General features: G+C 30.4%; 2 protein-coding genes across 2 annotated transcripts; one reads left to right on the top strand and one right to left on the bottom strand.

Moving 5' to 3' along the window:
• Nucleotides 1-1,175: 1,175 nt before the first annotated feature.
• Nucleotides 1,176-2,401, top strand: LOC100788696 (histone H3.3). Its single transcript, XM_003544999.5, has 4 exons — nt 1,176-1,375; nt 1,549-1,625; nt 1,718-1,808; nt 2,037-2,401. The coding sequence occupies exons 1-4, from the start codon at nt 1,304-1,306 to the stop codon at nt 2,205-2,207; spliced, it is 411 nt and encodes a 136-aa protein (XP_003545047.1). The 5' UTR covers nt 1,176-1,303; the 3' UTR covers nt 2,208-2,401.
• A 6,385-nt stretch (nt 2,402-8,786) lies between these two features.
• On the bottom strand, nt 8,787-10,702 carry LOC100791340 (aldehyde oxidase GLOX). The gene has a single exon (XM_003544348.5). It carries the CDS (start codon nt 10,563-10,565, stop codon nt 8,910-8,912), a length of 1,656 nt encoding a protein of 551 aa, XP_003544396.1. The 5' UTR covers nt 10,566-10,702; the 3' UTR covers nt 8,787-8,909.
• Between the last annotated feature and the right edge of the window lie 10,475 nt (nt 10,703-21,177).

The raw sequence follows: 21,177 nt of genomic DNA, 5'->3' as shown, positions 1-21,177 counted from the left end.
TCTAGTAACATTTTCATGTATCTAATCTAATTTTTCTTTCTCAAATATAATGTTTGTTTTAAAAATATAATATAATCTAATCTAAACTGTAATCTAATCCTAGTCACATTTCTTAGATAAACTAAATAATAAACAAATCATTTATAAAATCAATAATAAATAAACTAAAATCAATATAAATATTTTTTGTTTTTCCTATTTTTTTCTAATAAAAATCAAATATTAAAAAAAAAACTCATAAGGATTGTCAATCCGTATGACTTTTCACTAACAGAAAAAATATATTTTTTAGAAAAACCTATATGAATTGATAATCCATATGACTTTTTCACAAAAAAAAAAAAACCATGAGTAGAGAAGCATGACAGGTAGGAAGAACAGAACATACAACAATACACAAACACACAAACACAAGCAACACCAATGCAAACCAAAACACAAAACAACACCCAATACACAATTTCTAATGGCAAGGAAGAACAAGCACCACGGGAGGAAGAAGATTCATTAATCTCGAAGACGGGAGAAGAAGAGGCCGCAACAGCGAGGAAGAAGTCGCAACACCGACGATGAAGAAGACACCGCAACTGACAGCGGAAATGAAGTGAGAAGAGCTTTCTCTAGGAGAAAGATGAATTGAAAATGAAGAATGATTCGAACAAACAAGTCATTGTATCGATTTTATATTAAAGGGTGAAAGGTATCTTCGTCCTTTCACCCAGATTGCTGGTGCCCTAACAAAAATGATGATACCCCAAACATCTGTCATTTATGTTTTGTCTATAAGAATTTGGACTAAAAAGATGAGGAAACAGCAAGGATGAAGTATCAAATGACTCAAATATTATTTTATTTTTGAATTAAAGACAACGTTTTTTTTAAATATATTTATTTTCTATTTTAATTTATTTAATTTTGATCTATTTAAGATTTTGATTTTTTTTATGTGTAGTCCAAATAAATTCAGGCTTGACTAAAATTAGAAAAACGAAAAAAAAAATGATGTAGACTGAGTTGGGGTTTCACCCGGAGCGAAAGAAACACAATCGTCCACGCTGGAAATCCTGACTTTCTCAAACTGACCAATCAGAAAGAAGCGCACGGATTAAGATCAAATTATCAAATCCTAATTACCGTTGAAGTACTCAAAGTCCACGGTCTCTTATCCCCCAATTAAACCGACCTAACCCCTCGTATTACACGCCCATATAAATACCCAATTAAACTATTCCCTCTTTTCCACATCGCACAACATTATTCTTTCGCACCTTGCAGAATCAATTTTCTCTCTCAATCGTCTTTCATGGCTCGTACCAAGCAAACCGCTCGCAAATCCACCGGTGGGAAGGCTCCTAGGAAGCAACTCGCCACCAAGGTATCAATTTTTTTTTGCTTTAGGGTTTCGTTTCTTACTAGCTAGGGTTTCTCGAATTCAATTACCTTTTTTCTTCCTTAATTCTCGAACGTTTATTGACAATTGATTCTTCAATTACGTAATTATGTGATTTTGGAGATTAGTAATTTTAATAAACTGTGATTTCTGTGTAGGCTGCAAGAAAATCTGCACCTACCACCGGTGGAGTCAAGAAGCCTCATCGCTATCGTCCTGGAACTGTTGCTCTTCGGTAATTTGCTCCTTTCAGTAATTGTTTTGTTTTTTCTTCTCCTTCGCGTTTTGAATTTTCGCGAATTATTGTTTTTTTTTTCGTGGTTTCAGTGAGATCCGAAAATACCAAAAGAGCACAGAGCTTCTGATCCGCAAGCTCCCCTTTCAGCGTCTTGTTCGTGAAATCGCGCAAGACTTCAAGGTATGTTCTAAATTCAAAACCAAGGTTTTAAATATTGGTTGCGGTCCTGTTGTGGTTTCATTGAGACCGTTGATATTGCAGCAAATCACTGACATTTTTTGTTGATATCGTTGCCAATGTGACCGATATGATTCCAGGTCGTGAACAGTTAAAACCATGTTCAAAACCCTAGTTTTTGACCCATACCTTTTTTTAATTATTATAATTAAGTTTTTGTTTTTTGTGCAGACTGATTTGAGGTTCCAGAGTCACGCGGTTCTTGCGCTTCAGGAAGCTGCGGAGGCTTACTTGGTGGGTTTGTTTGAAGACACCAACCTTTGTGCGATCCACGCCAAGAGAGTGACCATCATGCCCAAGGACATTCAACTCGCACGCCGCATCCGTGGAGAACGTGCTTAGGCTTATAATAATGATAATAGCATAGTTGTCGCCTTTTCGTTTTGCAATACATTTCTTGTTTCTTAGGGTTTTAGTGTTATTTTCCAGTTTGTTATGTTTTGTATAGAAGATAGATATATCAACAGCAACAGCTTCTTACCATTTGTAGTGTGCCTAAACGGAAATATTTGAATAATTAGATTCACTTTGGCCAATTCTCTTGTGGATTTAATCAATATTACTTTTCAAGTTTTTGCCACTTGTTTGTTGTATATGCACTGGCGGCGATAATTTCCATCATCTTTGGTTTTGTTTCGTATTGATTAATAACTATGTGGATTGAGGTGCAACCGGCTCAGATTGCTCCTTTGATTCAATCTGATCTATTGAATTTATCGTTCATTTTGCGAAATGTATGATCATTTACATTAACCTTTGTATCATTAAAATAAAATTATTCAGTTTTAATCCGGTGCGATATTTAGCTGAAAAACCGTCAAAGGATACTGAAATCAGAAAGGGTTCTTCTTGGCTTGCTGGTTGGTTCCTTAGCAACAAGGATAGGGAAAGAATGCGCGTGAAAAGGTGTCAATGATATTACCAAATTCGACATGGACACGTTTTTTGACTTCTATTATTACTTCTGTTAAATGAAGGTTCGGTCGGACCCATATGTCACTTTTTCATAAAAAAACAAAGTTCCCTCTAAAACTTCTTTGTTTTTAATTTTCTTTCTCCTCTATTTTAATTTTTCTTTTCTTTCGTTCTAACTTTTTTTTCTCTTCCTTTTTGATTATTTTTAATATTTTTTCCTCTTATATTTATACTTGTTCATATTTTGATAAAAAAAAGCTTTACCATTTTATCAGGAAAAAAAACATTATTATTATTATTATAAGATTCATATTTTTATATTAAAATTAATTTAAATATAATTAATATTTTATATAAAATTGACTTTATGTGTAGTATTAATTTATTAAATATATTTTTATTATAAACTAGTTAATGGTAGAAATCATAAATATCATTCCGAGTGAAAAGTTATGACAATTTCAATTTCTCAAGAGCTTCCGTGCTTCAATTTCGAGCGTCTCCATATGTGATGTGCTTGAATTAGACAATATAATTTTTATTGTAATGGGTTATGTTTATATTATGAATCATTATATTTTTATGACTTATTCAATTTAATGATATCTAAAATTAATTTTAATTTTAAACTAGATAAAAAAATTATAAATGTAGTCTTAAAATAGTAACCATTTTTAGTGGATAGAGATGGAAACAAGACAATTTGATTCCCAACAAATATATAGGATGAAAATAGGAGTGAGGGATGGGAAATGAAACATCCATTTGGTTCTACTCTGTCGTCATGTCTATTAACCATCATCAATTATATTTTTTTGCTCTTATATAATTACAAATTTGAATAATATTAATATATCTTTTAGTCTTTTTGTTTTTTTTTTGTTTAATTTTATTGAGTGACAACGGGATAGGGAACAACATACATGTCCCCACCTTGTCTCATTGTTATGCTTATTCACAATCATCACTCAATTTTTTTTATTTTAAATAATTATAAATTTTTATAAGATTAAAATACCTTTTAGGCTTTTTATTGTTTTATTTTTTGCTTTTAATAATATTCTAAATTAAAAAAATACTTTGATCCATTCACATGTTTTTATTAGATCAACTTATTATATAATATTATATTATTATATACAAAACATTGATATCTTTAAATATTAATTTCTTTAATAGCAATCACATTAATAAATTAAATGTGTATTTCATTATTTAATTTTATATAAAACATGTGAAAACAGTTGAACCACCCTTGGGGGAGGTACATGTATTGTGCTAGTTATTCTTAAAATTCGGAGGATGATTTACATTTTTTTTTCATTTATCCCGTTGTTTCTTCACCATCACATGTTAAAAAAAAGTTTTGCCATAGGTCCATTTAATTTGAGTTGGGCTGTATCACTGAGGTGTTGGTTGTCTGGGTTTAGTTTTCAAGATCACAGTGTTGGGTTGAGTTTTTCAAGCTCGGTACAATTCTTTGTTCGTTTTTGGCTGTTACTATGTCCACTCCCCCTTCTCCTTTATTTTTCCCAAACTACCCCACTAGAACACACTCCCCCTCAACGTTTTTCCACTTATAGCAACAAATAGATACTAGAAATACTATCAGGCCCGTTATTAGGGGCTATGCGGACAATTTTACTATCATGATAGTACCACATGCTAATGGAGTGTAGAATCTAAATCCATTTTTTAATTCCTAACTAAACTATTTTTAATTTACTTTTTTGAAAGACATGCCTTCATCATAAAAGGAGATCCAATCACTTTTATTGTTGTATTGTACTTGTTGCAGTTTGTTTGTTAATTGAGCCAAGAGGCCCATCCATTCATGGAAGCAGGATGTGCTTATGAAGAGAGGTGTGATATTTAAGTTGGCTGGTCGTGGCAATGTGTTAGTCAGATGGTGGACATGTTAACATCTTGGGCTATGATTCATGTGTGTGTGTTTTTTTTTTGCTTTGTTATGTTTTTTGTGCCTCATGTGGCTTTCTCTCGTAACTTTTCCAACAATTAGGCTCATTTTGTGTTGTTGTGTCTAGTGTTTTTAATTTAAAAAAAAAAAATCCATTCAAAAAAAGAAAAAGAAATTATCAGATAAAAAAATAAAATGCATTTATCGCCATACATCGTTTTTTCTTCTTCTTTGACCTGCGAATTCAATATTTAGGATAAAAAATCGATATATAAATTATAATCTCAGGATCTTTGACAATACTAGTTGATAAAGCTTTTAAGTTGTTAATTAAAAGCTTATAACCTAGTTTATTGATTAGAAATGTTTTTTAATTTTTTTTGACAAAGTTACTTTTTAAAGCTTAAAAAAGTGTTTATACTATTAATCGAAAAGAATATTATTTGTCATCTTAATAGTTTTTAATTTCCATTATTTTATCTAATTACTTTAATTATTTAATCAATAAACTATTAAAAAGGTACATTTATCTTCATTGATCATCTCTTAATCTAAAATTTTGGATTTTCAACATAATATCACTTTCATTCGAAAATGAAATGAAAATCCAAAATCGTATATTAATTTTCTTGTGTTTTACTTAATTTTTAAGAATAATAAGAAGAAGAAAAAAGGTTGGCCTCATTCTACTAAATAAAATGGGATGCACCACTTCTTAAGACGGCTGCTACAGATTCTGTTTGTCATTTGACACTTGCACTTGGTAATCTTTGCATGTGTCGTTAATTAAATAATAAAAACTGAAATTAACTAGACCCGTGAATTAAATGTGAAGCTAATGAACAATGACCCGTGAGTGAATCACAGTGTTTATATTTATATGAGCATATGACCCGTGAACCAAATTTCAGACTTACTCATCCGTGAACACTATCTGTCATAAAAACCCCTCAACCTATTCGCCAACTATATCCTCTTGTTCAGACAAATCACTCTCATCCCAATCCTTATTCAGTTATCAATCATATCAGTGTACCCCATTATCATGTCATTTCCTATTATTATTATTATTGGCAAATAAAAAATCTTTTATTAAAATGTGTAGAATTACACCACTTTTATATGTTTTATTATAATTTTTATAATATTTTTTTAATTTTTTAATAATATTCTAAGAATATTAGTTAGTAATATCTTTATTCATTTATCAGAAAACATTAACAACACACTCTTATATTTTTTTTTAAATTCACTTTCTTTAAAATTATTAAAAATTATAAAATCAGAAAAATTTAATATATATGATATGAAACTCATTAAATTTTATTATTTTCAATAAATTTTACTCAATAAAAAATAATATAATTAAAAAGTATGTTAAAAATGTATTTTTTAACAATTTTTTTATTTAATAATGTATTTATTCTATCTACTAAATTTGTTGCTGTCATTGTGTTTGGAATTGATTTTTAACAAAACGCCATGTAGCACAATAAGGATATCTATGTTGCTTTTCTCTAAAGTTTAGTTATGTTGGGATATTGTTAACAACACTAATCAGATTCTATTTGGAGTGTAAGCAAGAGGCAAATGGAGAATAATACCAAAAATAAAATAAAAAAGTCAAATGGAGAAAACGACCTTAGAGTTTGGGATTTGCTCAGTTTGAGCAAAAGGAAATGTGTATAGAGTAAGACGTAAGGACTGTTATATCTAAAACAAGTAAATAGAAGTATCTTTACCATTAAAATCTGATGAGTTGGGATTATAACATGCTTCAAATTGATAAAGGATTGCTACAATTTTACTTAGCGACATCTTATCACGAGTATTATGCAGACACCTCTTTCTGAAAATAAAGAAAGTTGTTATTGAGATTGTCATAGCAGTACGTTTGGGGTGTTCTCACATGCTGTTGGGCCACTCAGAGAAAGACTAGCTACCTAGCAGGCCATGTCGATGATATTTCTCTTATTTTCCCCCCCAAAAATAAACAAATTTGGGATACCAATTACCTCTTTGTGTATATTAGATCAATACTGATAGAATATATAGTTAATTAAGGAACCCTAAGGAGGAAAATAGTGCAACGGGAAGGAGAAACAAATGTTTGTAAGTTTTAACATTTGTATCAAAAGTTTAAGGATATATTTGAAAATATTATTCAATCATAAATTATTTAAATTTCTTTTAAGATAATAATTTTAAAAATTAATAAATTTATTGTATATAATAAGTTGTAATTGAATGACTTATACCATTAATACATAATATTTTTTTTCTCATATGTCAATTAAGTGAAGTGACTCTCATGAGACTTAAAATCTATGTATATTATACCACAAAAGTTTTTACTTTGCACCACATGGGTTGTCATTAGTATCTACAAAAACTCCACCACAAATCGTACTCCCTGTATATCGTTTCAAAAATCTAAAGATTGAACAAGCAATCAATAAACGGTTTTTTTTTCTTTCTCTACTTTCTTTCCGATGAATTGCTATGTATCATAAATAGGCATTAATTGGTGTACGTCACCCTTTGTTAGTTGGATAATAAAAGGCAATGCAATTCTCATCAACCAAACTACTCACTGAGTAAACAAATCCGCCTGAAGTTATCATACGTTAGTGCATTATATATGAGTACAATAAAATTAAATACCCCAACCCTTTATTAAATAATATTCCTTTTCACAAACGAACCCTTCATTTTGCCCTACAGTCCTACTAACATTTTCATTCCCACATAATAAAAAGAAAAAGAAAAGATCTTCATCTTTCAAGATAGCCATGTCCAAGATCCAAATTTATCATAAAAAGTAATAACACTTAAAACGTATGGACAAGCAGGATATATTGTGTAAATTTTCCCCCTGATCCAGTTGCTTATTTAATTTTGATTAAAATTTAGTGTTTTTTTTATCCTAATATCCAAATACCACATTGGATATTGGATTTCTGGTCAAAACTTACTACACTAAACCAATGTAAAACCTATACACCACACATACACATTATGGGTACTAATTTCAAGAAGTTCTTTTTTCTTCTTCGAATTTAGTTTTTGTAGCATTTATTTTCTTTTCAATTTACATTCACATTACTATTACATTTGATTTTCATTTGCAGCTTATTTTTATTGCACTTTATAGCTCCAGGCATTTATTTGAAGCAGAGTTACATTCTTGTATTTAAGTTAAATCTGGAGTATATTTAAATTTTCTTGCATACTCATGATTTCAAATAATTAATTTCCTTTCAAATCCATGCATTTATGTTCTGAAGTTATTATTGTTTACGCGGTATTCCATTTTTTGTATACTATTTGTAATAAGCAACGACTGAAGGTATTGTAATAAAGTTCAGAACCTCAAGATTAGGTACTTTATGCAGTCAATCTATTAATGCTAGTATATTGATTATTCCCCATATTACCTGGGAACAAACATTGATAACTAATTAACTTTACATCAACATCCTATCTTAATTCGAGTGGCACACACGATATGCCTAAAAAGAAGAAAAGAAAAAATAAAGTATATCTCGAAGCCAGTCATTAAAAACCGTAGTAATAGTCAAGTTTCTATACTTTTTTCCCGGCATTAAAAATCGTCGTTATTAACCAACGTAAGCCTCGACCAACTTTGTGTCGTTTTTCAAATTCCTTTTCACTCCATTACATGATGACGGTAATTATTCCTGTGCTCATACTAAAACTCGGCATGCCCTAGCATGTGTCACATGCCCCGATCATATACTACACTATGGTAACTAATAAACATAGAATCTAAAAATAAAAGGTACTATTAACAGTTAAAAATCGCAGACGAAAAACAATGGGCTGAGGAAGTATCTGTAAACAATGTTAATTACAACCCACCACCCGTTTGCACAAGAATACAAACTATAGTCACTCGGTTAATTTCGTCGTTACTCCATGTAGCCTATTAAGAAATTAACACTTTACTACTTTACTGACAATTAATATCAACTTAGTTAAACAATAGCTATTAGGAAATCTTTGATGTTTAATTAAGTTGAATAGAATTATTAGTGTGAATGATAAAAGTTCTTGATATATATAAATATCCATAATTGAATTTCATATCATTGATTAAGCACAAGTTATATATGTGTATACATTGTTTCTTCTTCTTTTTCTTTTTTTTTACATTTTACTTATTAGGAGCTGTAATATCAGATAAAAGATTAAAGTATCTGGATCCAAATTCCTTGGCTTGGAATTTCTTGGTGGACCACAAAGAGTAGATAATAACCGGGTGGTGCAAGAACGGGTGAACCCGGTGTGGTAACCTCAATCTCATACGTTGGTGTTGGTCCTCCCACAATATTTGTCACGTTGATAGGTTCCAACACCAGCATCCTCTGATTCATCGAGAACGAGTGCGTGTTAAATGGCGGCGCCGAAACCGTCACCCGCACCAAACTCCGAACCAACGACCCACCCGCCACTTGGACCCGAACCTTCACCTTCTCACCATACGTAACTTTCGTTCGGGCTTCACTCTCAGGAAACACAATCCTCGGACGCACATCATCGTACCCACTTTCCAAATATGGAGGATAAAACGCCTCCACACTAAGCTCCGTTGGAAACATCACGTTGCTGAAATTATAACCAATGTGAGGGTTGCTCCCAGCCACAAGCACCCTCCCATCACGAAGCAAGATGGCAGTGGAGTGATACATTCGGGGAGTGTTCGACTCAACTAGGATTTCGAAGCGCGATCCGGTCGATTTATCCGGGTTATAAACAACCGGATTCAAAACCGGATCGCGCGCGAATTCCCAGCCAGCACTCCCCGAACCGGCACCGTTAATAATCAAAACGTTGCCGTTCGGGAGGAGAATCATGTCACCCATGACTCTCGCCTTTGGCATAGTCTCGATGACCCATTTAGGATCCGGGTCGGTTATTTTGATCCGGGCACAGGTATTCAAGGCTCCGAGAAAGTTACCCTTTTTGGCTTCGTTATAAGACCCTCTCGGGGCTCCGCCACAAACTAAAACCTCAGCTTCAGAATATGGATTACGTAAGGGTAAGAGAACAGCTGAACCGGTGCTGGGGTAGCACCTGGGGTCGCCATGTGGAACGGTAGGGAAGGTTCGAACGACGGCGTTTTTGGTGAAGTCGAAGAGAATGGCTCTGTTGTTGGCGAAGATGAAGAGGGTGGAGTCCACGTTGAGGAAAACGAAGGGATATAAGTTGTTTTCTTCGTGAGGGTCGTTGGTTTGAACGAGGAAGGGGAGAGAGTAAGCGTTTTTGGCTCTGGTGTGGGTTTTGGGGAAGAATTCGTAGTTGAATTGTCTTCGGCCGCCGATGATGATTTGGCGGCCGTCGGGGAGGAGGTGGTTGGTGGAGTACCAGCGGCGGGCGGAGAGGGTGTCGGAGGGGAGTTCGAGCCAGTCGCAGGTGGCGGCGGTGGTGGGGCAGGGAGAGAAGGTACGGACTTTCTTCTCGCCGTCGTTGAAGCCGCCGGTTTGGATTAGGGTTCCGTCGGAGGCAACGGAGGCGGAGGAGCACCAGACATTGGTCTGGAGGAAGAGGGGGCGGAAGGTGTTGGAGGAGACGTCGTATTCGAGGGAGTGGGCGGTGCAGTCGGTTTTCACGGCCATCTCGGCGGCGTCGTGGCGGCAGAGGCCGTCAGGGAGGGAGAGGTTGGAGAGGCCGAAGTCGGTGCGGTCGAAGATCACCACCGTGTCGGTGTGGAGGAGCTGCATGTGCATGGCCACAATGCCGATGCTTTGCTGGAGGACCTTCCAGTGGCCGCCGGCGGCGGCGGCTTCCGCCGTGGCGAGGAGAATTACATGAAGGAGGAGGAGAGAAGTTGTTTTTGTTGTCATTGTGATTTTATGGGGTGTGAGGATAGCTTTTGTATTTGGATTAAGTGACAGAGTGATGGTAGTGTCTGTGCTCGTGAGTTTAAGTAGTGCAGAGATGACGACGAAGAACAATCACAATCACAATCATCATACAGATTAAAACATTTAACTTCTGCTTTTTAGCGTTCCCAATAGTAGAAACATTCAATTTACACCACTTATTTTTCTAAGGAAAATGTTTTGATGGAAACTCTATCCAATTATTGAAGTAAAAGAAGAGAAAAATATATACATAAATATCCTAATTTTTTTTATCCGAAGCACTGTAAGAAAAATTTACTGGATTTATAATGTAACCAGTGTCTATACTTAGATATTTATAAATTTTAAATATTTAGTTCATATTTTTATTTTTTTGTATATTTATGTCTTTCTATTATATTATATTATATTTATATTTTTCTTTCTTTATCACTCAAAATATCACATAACACTAGTGTTTAGATATATTTATTTTAATGTAATAACAAAAGAGATAAAAATAAATAAAAAATATTGATGAAATATATAAAATTATGAGTGTTTGTTTATTACTACTCTTATTCTAAAGTGATAAAAATAAAATTAAAAAAATTATGTATGAATATGTAAAGCAGTTATATTACAACTTAACCACCGTCCACCACGTTGGCAACGTACAAGTGTAGTATTATTTTAACTATGAGTGTATACTAATTAAATTCTAGAAAATACTTAAGAGTAAACCATAATATAAAAACACAACCATCACTCTTTCATTTTGCATTTATTTTTTGAACGGTTACAATTTGAAAAGAGTCAAAGCTTTGAAAAGTTTAATATTTTACGCGTTTGTATACTTTTTTTTTTATCTAGACCTCACAACTTTGGTTATCTTACATTTGTATCAGTTAATGTTATATATAAATTATTTTTATATTATTATATAGAGTGTAATTTTTTTGGGGTAATTTTTTTGAGAGAAGCGTAATAATTATGATATATATTAATATATATTATTGTGTAATAATAATATGTATTTCATTAACATAATTAATATTAAAAATTAATATATATGATAATTAATATTAAGATAACCAATAAATTTTATATATTTTTATTTATGTTGTGCATTACATAAGATAAAAAAGTTGGTCCGAAACTTCTAACATTTGACATGTGCATGTTATTATTATACCTTAAGGAATATCAAATGTACACATATTTTGATTTTGGTATGACAATGGGTCTCACTCAAAATTTTCATTCATTTCCTCCTTGAAATGTCTTCAAATAGTAGAAGATATTGTTTTGTGTATATTATTCTAACAGGTCACGGTTCATTTCTTTGACAAAATGTTTTGTATACACTATAATCTCATTTATAATAGAGAGATAGAAAAAGAAGCAATATAATACGAGTGTTAAAGGATTGTCAACATTAGAGACTAAAATATTTTTGTAAAATTTTACAGAAATTAAAACAAAAAAATAAGATATATATTTGATAGGATCCAAATTATTATTTGGGTCAAAAAAGTATAAAAACAAATTTCATGTCGTTTATTTACTCTTGCTTGTACGCTTTAAAATAGCGTACGTTACGTTTTAAAGGAAATATTTGAAAAACATCTTTATCAGATAAATTATTTTTGTATAATATTGTTTAAAAAAAGTACAAATAGTTGAGATAAAAAGAGAATGGAAAAAAGTATATAATAAGATAATTAATATGATTGAAGATAAAAAATATTATACAAATAATATATTTTTTTCATAATAATTAATAAATTACTACATGTTCTCAACATACTATGAGTACACACACGACAAGATTCTATCATCAATTTATATGGCTGTAAAAAATTACTAATTTTATGAACATTTCTTTAGAAACAACCGAAAATGAGATGCGGTTGACATTAAATATAAGTATCTGTTTAAATAAGAAATTGAACTATAATTTACTACGGTCTAAACAACTAGAACCTTTCGCTACATCTTATGTTTTATTATTACTAAAAAAATTATTGCTATACATTTACTATATATACACTTAGAGAAAAATAAAAGGAAAAAAGAAGTGATAAATGATAGGATATAATAAAAATAGTTTAAAAGGCATGCACTTTTATACTATTGTCATATATGCATTTTAAAAAAAATTAAAAATGTATCATACATACATGTTAGTTTACGACATGTTAGTTTATGATTAAAAAAATACTATAAAGGTTTTTTTTTATTTTAGATACATATATTATTTATTTATAAAAAAAAAGAAATATAAAAGACACATGAAAGTAATGCATACATGTACTTATATCGTTATCAATTTTATTATCATCATCTCTACTTTTAAAGTCTTTGGACTTTTATTAAAGGCACCGAATATTATTGGATTTGTTTTTAAATGATAAAAGAAATTATATTTTTTAGTCAAACTTTTGAATTTTTCCAAAAAGTATGTAATAATTGTAAGGAAATAATGAGTAAAATTATTTCCATTTACATTAGTCAGAATCTTAGTGTTTCTTTCTAGTTTCTAACATGTTTTAATGAAAAGATATTTTTGGTTGATTTGAATATAAGCTTTCTTACTTATCGTTTAATTAAATAGTCATATTAGAAAGATGCAATTAACTAAAAGAATTGTTATAAGTTTAAATGTATTCTATAAAAAAAAAAGTGTATACAAAACAGATTCTAAAGAAAAAGTATACACAAAACATAATTAATTTTTCTATCAAGTTTTAGAGATCCACCATCCCTTGCTCCGATTGACACTCTTGTTTAGTGCATGTTTATTTTTGCGTTAGATTAATAAGATCCGCATTCATTGGAAATAACAAGTAGTAGTTTTCACGTATTTTAGTAATTTCAACGTGCAGAGAGAACAATAACTTGCATTTTAGAATTTGTTTCAAACAAACACTTAAGCTTTTAATCTGGGTCTGATGTAATATGGTTTAATGTACCTATAAATGGAGAGAAACTTTACACGACAGATAGGTAACATACCAAAGCCTTATGTAGTAAGAAAAATTATCATATTCTCCCTTCCTTAATAACAAATAAAATCAAAAGAAATAGTAATTAATCGAGGATAACATTAAAGAATTAATTATATTTTTTAAAAACTAATGAAGCTTATATAAGATATATATAACAAGAACTTAGATTCAACTAATTAAGTTTAAGATTCATTCATTGTGTAAAAAAAAGGTTTAAGATACATTCAGGACAGAGTTCTACTCAAAAAATTAAAATGGTTAAAAAGGGCAAAAGTCGAGTAACTAAAATAAAATCAATCAACAACAATGTTTATAATACGAATATTTTCCTTATAAAAGTTAAATTCATCATGAAGAAATAAAAATAAAGCAAAAATTGCTCTTAAATACAAAACCCATAACAATATATTTCCTTTTATTTATTAAGCATATACTAGGCTGATCCAAAAAAGAGAGCCTATAATAGAATTTAATAAACAAATTACAATGAAATAAAGCATCAAATGTGAGTTGTATTTTATATTTATAATGTACTAAACAAATAAAGTGATACACAAAGTTAAAATGTCATACATTTAATTTTCATTGAGAGAATGAAGTTAAAGAAAACAGAAGAAATTTGCTATAAATTTTAGTCACAAATTTTTATCTCATTATAAAATTTCTGCTTTAAATTACTATTTTTCTTATTTCAATGGCCGCCTTTTCTTTTCCCAAGTACTTCCATGAGTTTAAGTTACAAATAATCATCGTGAAGGAAAAAACTTATGTATTCAATTGTATTTTCATGATTTAACCAGAATATCTTTTAAAGTATTCTTTTTTCACTCTATATATCACATAAATCTTCTAGAAGATATTCTTATTCTAATTGGATAAAATCTTTATAAGTAAAAATTATTTTATTTTTAGGTATTTAATGACGATGCAAATATATATCTAACAAAATTACAAAATACTCGTTAAAATGAATTATTTCATGCCTATTGATAAAAAAAATTCTAAGATGGTTTGTAAAAAATTTGTTGTAAAAATTAATATTCTAAGACGATTTTAAAGAATACTGACTTTTCACAATAATGACTTAAAAGAATTGAAAATTATTATTGAAAAATATCAAATAACCATTTTGAAAGCATTTATTAATAATCATTCATACATTAGATGATTATCTTCTTATATAATAACAAACTATAAATTATAAAATAGAAATATTACTAAATGGGATATAGTTGGCTCTCTTATGGTTCTCAATGGATGCCTATTCCAATGTGATAATCAACTTCATTCTTAATGGCTGTGTCGAACAAGGGACATCTTGATGAAGCTCCTTCTCTTTGTGCTATGCAGTGGAAGACTTGTCTTATGGTAGGGTATTATAATACTTGCACGGATGTGCCATGGCTAGTCTCGATCTCCAACTTGATCTTGGGCTCCACTTTTTCAATCATAGACCTTCTGTTATTAATCTGTTCTAGTGTGTTCTTTGCTTCTGTTTGTACTTTGATTTATATCACAACGTAGTAGACACTTTGCCTAGTTTTCTGTTGGATCCTTGTCCTCATCATGCGCAAATAAATTGCACATTTTTTCTTTTCTTTTTCGTGCAATAAACCGCTTGTAAGGGCCCATTTGATTACGGCTTAAGAATCATTTTAGCCGTTTCAAAATTTCCATTTTTTCTTCTTCATACTTCTACAAAATAAATAGAAAATTCATTAAAATTTTTAAAATAATTAATATTCATTTTAAGCTAGTAGAAGAGGACCAGTAGAGAATGGCATAATAATCTTTTGTTTCATCATCATCACTATTTTTTATTTGAAAGGAATCAACAACAATAAAGTAGGATGGCATTGCAGTCCCATGCCACTGGACCATCGTCCTGATTTACGTCCTCCCAATTTGTCTTGATGTCAACCATGATTTTAAATTAAGTTTGCACTAGTATTCCTGTGAAACAGAAAATCTTTACATTATAAGCAATTGTAAGAAAATATATAATTGACGTGATCATAATTATGATCGTGATGCGATTACGATTATAATTGTGGATCACTATTTAAAATTATAATTATGATCGTGATGCAATTTCAATTGTTATTGTGGATCGTTATTTAAAATTATGATGTCAATGAATCTAAGGACACATGCAATAATATCATTTTGTGTATTGGGTAAAACTTTTTTTTAGACAGTATTGGATAAAACTTAAGTGTAGTAACTAGTAAGTTATATGTTTTTTTATGATGTTTCTTAACTGACGTTAAAGTTTAACTTAGCACTCACACTCACTTAATAAAAGTTTATATTAAAATTTGATATTAGTTATTGAGATAAAACTTTAACATTAATGAAAAAATAACACTAAAAGCATTCAAAATACTGGAATTAGAGATGCAAATTGTTTGATTCAATTTTGAACACTCTTAGATCTATGAATTGGAGATGTTAATATCATTTTCGATTATTATAACACATTAGAAAATTGAATATTTTACACCAAGGAAACCTAAATCTGGCCAAACAAAAGGTCAAAAGCGATATCCAATTGATTTAGGAACATGTTGGTGTTGCTAACCTTACTCCTGATAGAAGGTTTTCACATACAAACTACGAGATTTAATACAACATTGCTCCTAGTGAAAATTGTCAATAATAGTGGTAATTGTTAGAAACCATGGAGTTTTTGCGCTACTCGTGCATTTTAATAGGACTAAAAAAAAAACGATGTTAAAGCAGAGACGGGGCCGAAGCGGTGTTAGCTTAGCTTGGTTAACAGGGTAGTGTATCTTTTTGAAAGAGGATACTTTTGGAAAAAAATTGAAAATGAGAATGCGTAAGCAAGGGGGCGTAAATAGCAACTTTGCTGTTTTTATTTTTTATAAGTTGTTGGGCTTTAGCCCGCTAGTGGAATTCATTGAGCTCTAGCCCAGAACCATCTTCTGGGTTTAACTTTTTTTTCAGTGATAGTTGTATTTATTTTAGATTAGGAATAATTTTTAATTAATATTTGAAATTAGGTAGTTTATGTGTATAATTTTAAGCCAAAAACAAACACAATATAGAGGATATTTTTTAAAAAATATATATATAGCTGAGTTATGTAGAATTTGTTGAAAATGTGTCATTTTATTACACGTGCTTAAAATTTATTCTTTAATGCAATCATTTTCTTCTTTGTGTAGTTGTACTTAAGGCCATGCTATCATTTTGATTTTTAATTAATTGATAACCCTAACTCATGTTACGTCTAAAATACACGTAAAGATGCAATACAATGTGTTTGGTTGTGAAAAGAGAAATAGAATAAATGAAAATAAACCATAAACAATTAGAGAAAAGATTAGGAAAATAATGTAAAATGTTGAGTTGTTTAGTTTAAGAGAAAAAAGTGAAAAATAGAGTAAAGATAATATTGTAAAGTTGTTTGATTTGAGTGAAATAGGAGAACAAAATTTAAAAGTGTTTTAAAAAAAATATTGTTATATCTTTAATATAGTTAATCGATTAAAATGACTATATAATCAATTAAATGCATATAATTAATCGATTATATAGGATAGATAATTGTTTATTTGTCTGATAAAGTGGGTGTTTGGAAAAGATTAAAAAACGTGGATCTAAGCTTCTTTCTCCACGTCTGTAGTTAAAAATGCTTGATTGACCTTCTCTTCTCTAATATGATGGATGAATATAAACATTGTTAATGGAATCCACTAATGTAATATTATTTTCAATGAAATTTTGTTGCACCAAACATCGGTGCATCAATTCAATCTGCACCATATTATTTGTTGCATTGTTAATGACACCTATGATGATTGCTATTTGTTGCATTGTTTGTCAGCCTTGTGCCACCTCCTAATACTCTTTCACTTGCATTGCATGGTTTTAGGTTAAAAAATTCTTTGGTCATTGAACAAAAGTTTATAAGATTTCAAAATTCTAAATAAAAAAATAATTATTCCTTTTTTGTTTTAAAAATAGGAATAATTAATTAAAAATTGATTATATAAATTTAATAGTATAAAATATTATATATATATATATATATATATATATATATATATATATATATATATATATATATGTGATATTTTATATTGTTAAGTTAATATAATTAATTTTTAAAATAATTTCATATTTATTTTATTTTTATACAAAATAAATCAAAATATGTAAAATAATTATAATTTAAAATCAAATCAAGTTAACAAGTTGTAATGAATTATTCATGAATTTAAATTGAGTTGAGTTCAGACTGAAATAAAAGATAAAAGATTAGCTTCAAGTCGAGTCAATTATGTTGGACAAGTGACCTCAATAATTTAAGAGGGGTGAATTAAGTTTCAAAATTTTTCCACTAACAAACTTCTAACCCCCTTTTTAAATGATAAGCTCAAAATCTAGAAGAAGAATAAGCAACAATCAATTTAATAATATTTTTTAAACGTGCAAGACAAAATTAATTGAAATAAAATAAATAAGATAAGGGAAAAGATAAATGCAAACTCGATTTATACTCGTTCGATCACTTCTCGTGCCTACGTCCAGTCCTCAAGCAACTCACTTGAGATTATAAATCTTTTACAGACTTTGAACACACCTTAGGATCCCTCACCCTTGTGTTCAAAGACTCCCCAAGAGACAACTCGTCTTTTGATTACAATTCTCACAATTCAAGAGACAACCAGTCTCTTGATTACAACTGACTTTCTAAGATGAACAGAAAGATTTCTCTCCTTTAGAGTGAATGATACGAATTGAAGTTCCTAGATGAATTTATCTCTTTTAGAGATGATAATACAATTTGAAGTTCCTGGATGAATTCTCAATAAATTTGTAAATGTTTGTCCAAGGGTTGTTGAGAGAGCATTTAGCAATTAAGTTCTTTTAGAATATCTCTCTCTTTACTTTTTGAAGTCAGACATACATATATATAGGTGTTAACATATTGGCAAGTGTACCAATTTGCACAAATAGTATTTAAAATGGTAAGTCCGAATATCATATCCACATGGAATTTGTTTTACTTAGATGTTGTATATTCAGTATGTAAACACTTTTTGCTTTGGAAATGAAATAAAAAGGTTCAATAGTGGTTTGATTTTCTGTAATTAATTCTGCTACTTAAATAAATGATTAAATAAACACAAAGTTGTAAAATGACATAAATATCAAAGTAAAAGCGTCGGGGAGTCTTCTACTGAACTTCCTCTTGCCTACTAAAAAGTTTTTCTCTATTTAACGTTACTTTAGCGTTCTTGCACCACCGAATTACTCAGATCATGATTCCTCACATGAATGAGCCTAACTCTCTTAGTTTTTGTTCTTGATTCCTCAACAAACTCGTTCTAAGGGAGTTGCAGTACACACACAATACAAAATACACTAGATTACTGCATTTTATTCCTAGATAAACAGACCTTTAGCTGTTCTACCAAATTCTAAGGATTCCAAGCATTTTCCAACACTCAAAACCTAACTAAACATATAAATGAATGATCAAGCCACAAACATGTAAAATAAACATAGATAGAAGCAAAGAGCACTAGAAATAACATTAAATAAATAGTTAGAAGTTTATATTAAGAGTGCTCAGTAGAATAACTATCCAACAATGAAGTTTCTAGCCCTCCATTAACAAAGAGGACTCAATACAAAGAGGAAAATGGTGTTTTTATGAAAGAAAATGGTAAAGGATGAAGAAAATGTCTTCTCTCCAGCCTAGGTGCCTTCTTCCTCTTGTTTCACGTCCTCCTTTCATTTTCCACTAATTCAGTGTTTTAAAGGCTCTTGGGCTTCTTAGCATACGAAGGCACGCTTAACGAGCATGTCTCGTTGAGCGAGAGTAAGTGGATATCCGCTAAGCGGGTCTGGACTTGCTAAGCGCGAGTAAAGATAACGTCCTCACTGGGCGGGCTGGTTGCGCGCTAAGTGACCTGCTCTCTGGCTGAACATCTTCTAGGGTTTTGCATTCGCTTAGCGAGCTGGCTGCCTTGCTAAGCGAATGAGGCTCGCTTAGCCAATCTGGCTCGCTAAGTGAGTCCTTCAGCAACATTTCACACCTTCTCTTCTTTAGCTTAGAAACCAAGTTAAATTCAACATTAATTCACAAAAATGGAGTTTCTACTTTATAAATTCATACAAGAATAAAATATGTACAATCTTCTCAAAAGAAACTGCAAATTAGAGGCATATTGCTAATTTTTCACTTATTTTCAATGTAGTTAAAGCTCACGAATAGCAATTAACAATAGGCCCTTCGTGCCTTTTTAAAATGGTTTGAAGAGATGTGTCTTTTGAAAAAGTTTTTTCTAAAATTCTTCACTGATAATCGATTACACAATTATATTTTGAAGGGTCATGTCTTTTCAAAGTGTTTTCTGAAGTGTCGTTACTGGTAATGGATTACAAACATCTGATAATCGATTACATGATTCAAAATTCAAATTCAAAACCCTTTTTAAAAGTTATTTTTCAAAATTTTCTTTTGGTAATCGATTACACTGCCTGGTAATCGATTACACTGCCTGGTAATCGATTACCAGAACCTTGATCTTTTGGAAACACTTTGTTTTGAGGCAAAAACTTGATCTTTAATTAATTCTGAAACAATGATTGTTTGTTGAAGCAACCTTATATTAATCTTGAAGCAATGCTTAACCTTTGAATGTTTGCTGAAGTAATCTTGAAAGCAACCTTGTTTGATTATTCTTTAGCATCATCAAAATCATGTATTCATACATTCACAAATTCTTATCATGTTAAGTCAAATTTAATTTCACTCTACTCTAGCTCATTTTTAGCTCCAGCTTAAATCATAAACCTTGGCTTTAAGTATTCCTATAATTGAACTTAAATACATTTTCATTCCTTTTTTGATCTCATAAAAGTAAGATACTCCCATAATTAAAAGTCATTGAGACTAACTATTCAAGGAAGAAGAATACCAATGTTGAGGACATGTAAATATTGTTTATTTTTTTCATAGTTAGGAATTAAACATTATCATATAATTAAAAGAACTTAAGCTACTAACCACTTGTGCCATATCTTGTGAGTTAAATGTTTCCTTATTCCTTAGCCTTAGTTATGTGATTTTAAATTTTCAATCCCTTTGTCCCACTTTAACATGAAGAGATTATTTTTAGGTTTAATTTTTATATATTATATAATACTAGTATTAGTACAGAAAATTATAATGTTAACTAATTAAAATTTATTATTAATACGTCTTTTAAAAATATTATAAAAATTAATAAACTTATTATACATATGTATGATTTAAAAATCTTTTATATTATTACTCATATTTTAAATCTTTCCATAATATTTATTTATTCCTTTAAATTATGATACACATGTATGATTTTTTTCACAGTTTTTTAAAAACAATCAAATGAAAAAAAATACAACTGGGAGTGTTTTTTTTTTAAGGCATTGAGAGTGTCCAAGAACATAAAAATTTGCTTCAATATCACAACAGTGTTTATTTATTTATTTATAGTTAAGGACAAAACTTAAACACGATCACATAAATATATTTGATGTGTTTTTCTAATTAAATTTAGAGTTTCACTTAAACATTTCACATA

The sequence above is a fragment of the Glycine max genome, chromosome 14, assembly GCF_000004515.6.
Source record: "Glycine max cultivar Williams 82 chromosome 14, Glycine_max_v4.0, whole genome shotgun sequence".
NCBI classification, from domain to species: domain Eukaryota; kingdom Viridiplantae; phylum Streptophyta; class Magnoliopsida; order Fabales; family Fabaceae; genus Glycine; species Glycine max.
Note: the sequence above shows the minus strand (reverse complement) of the source record. Positions and strands in the feature narration are given on the sequence as shown.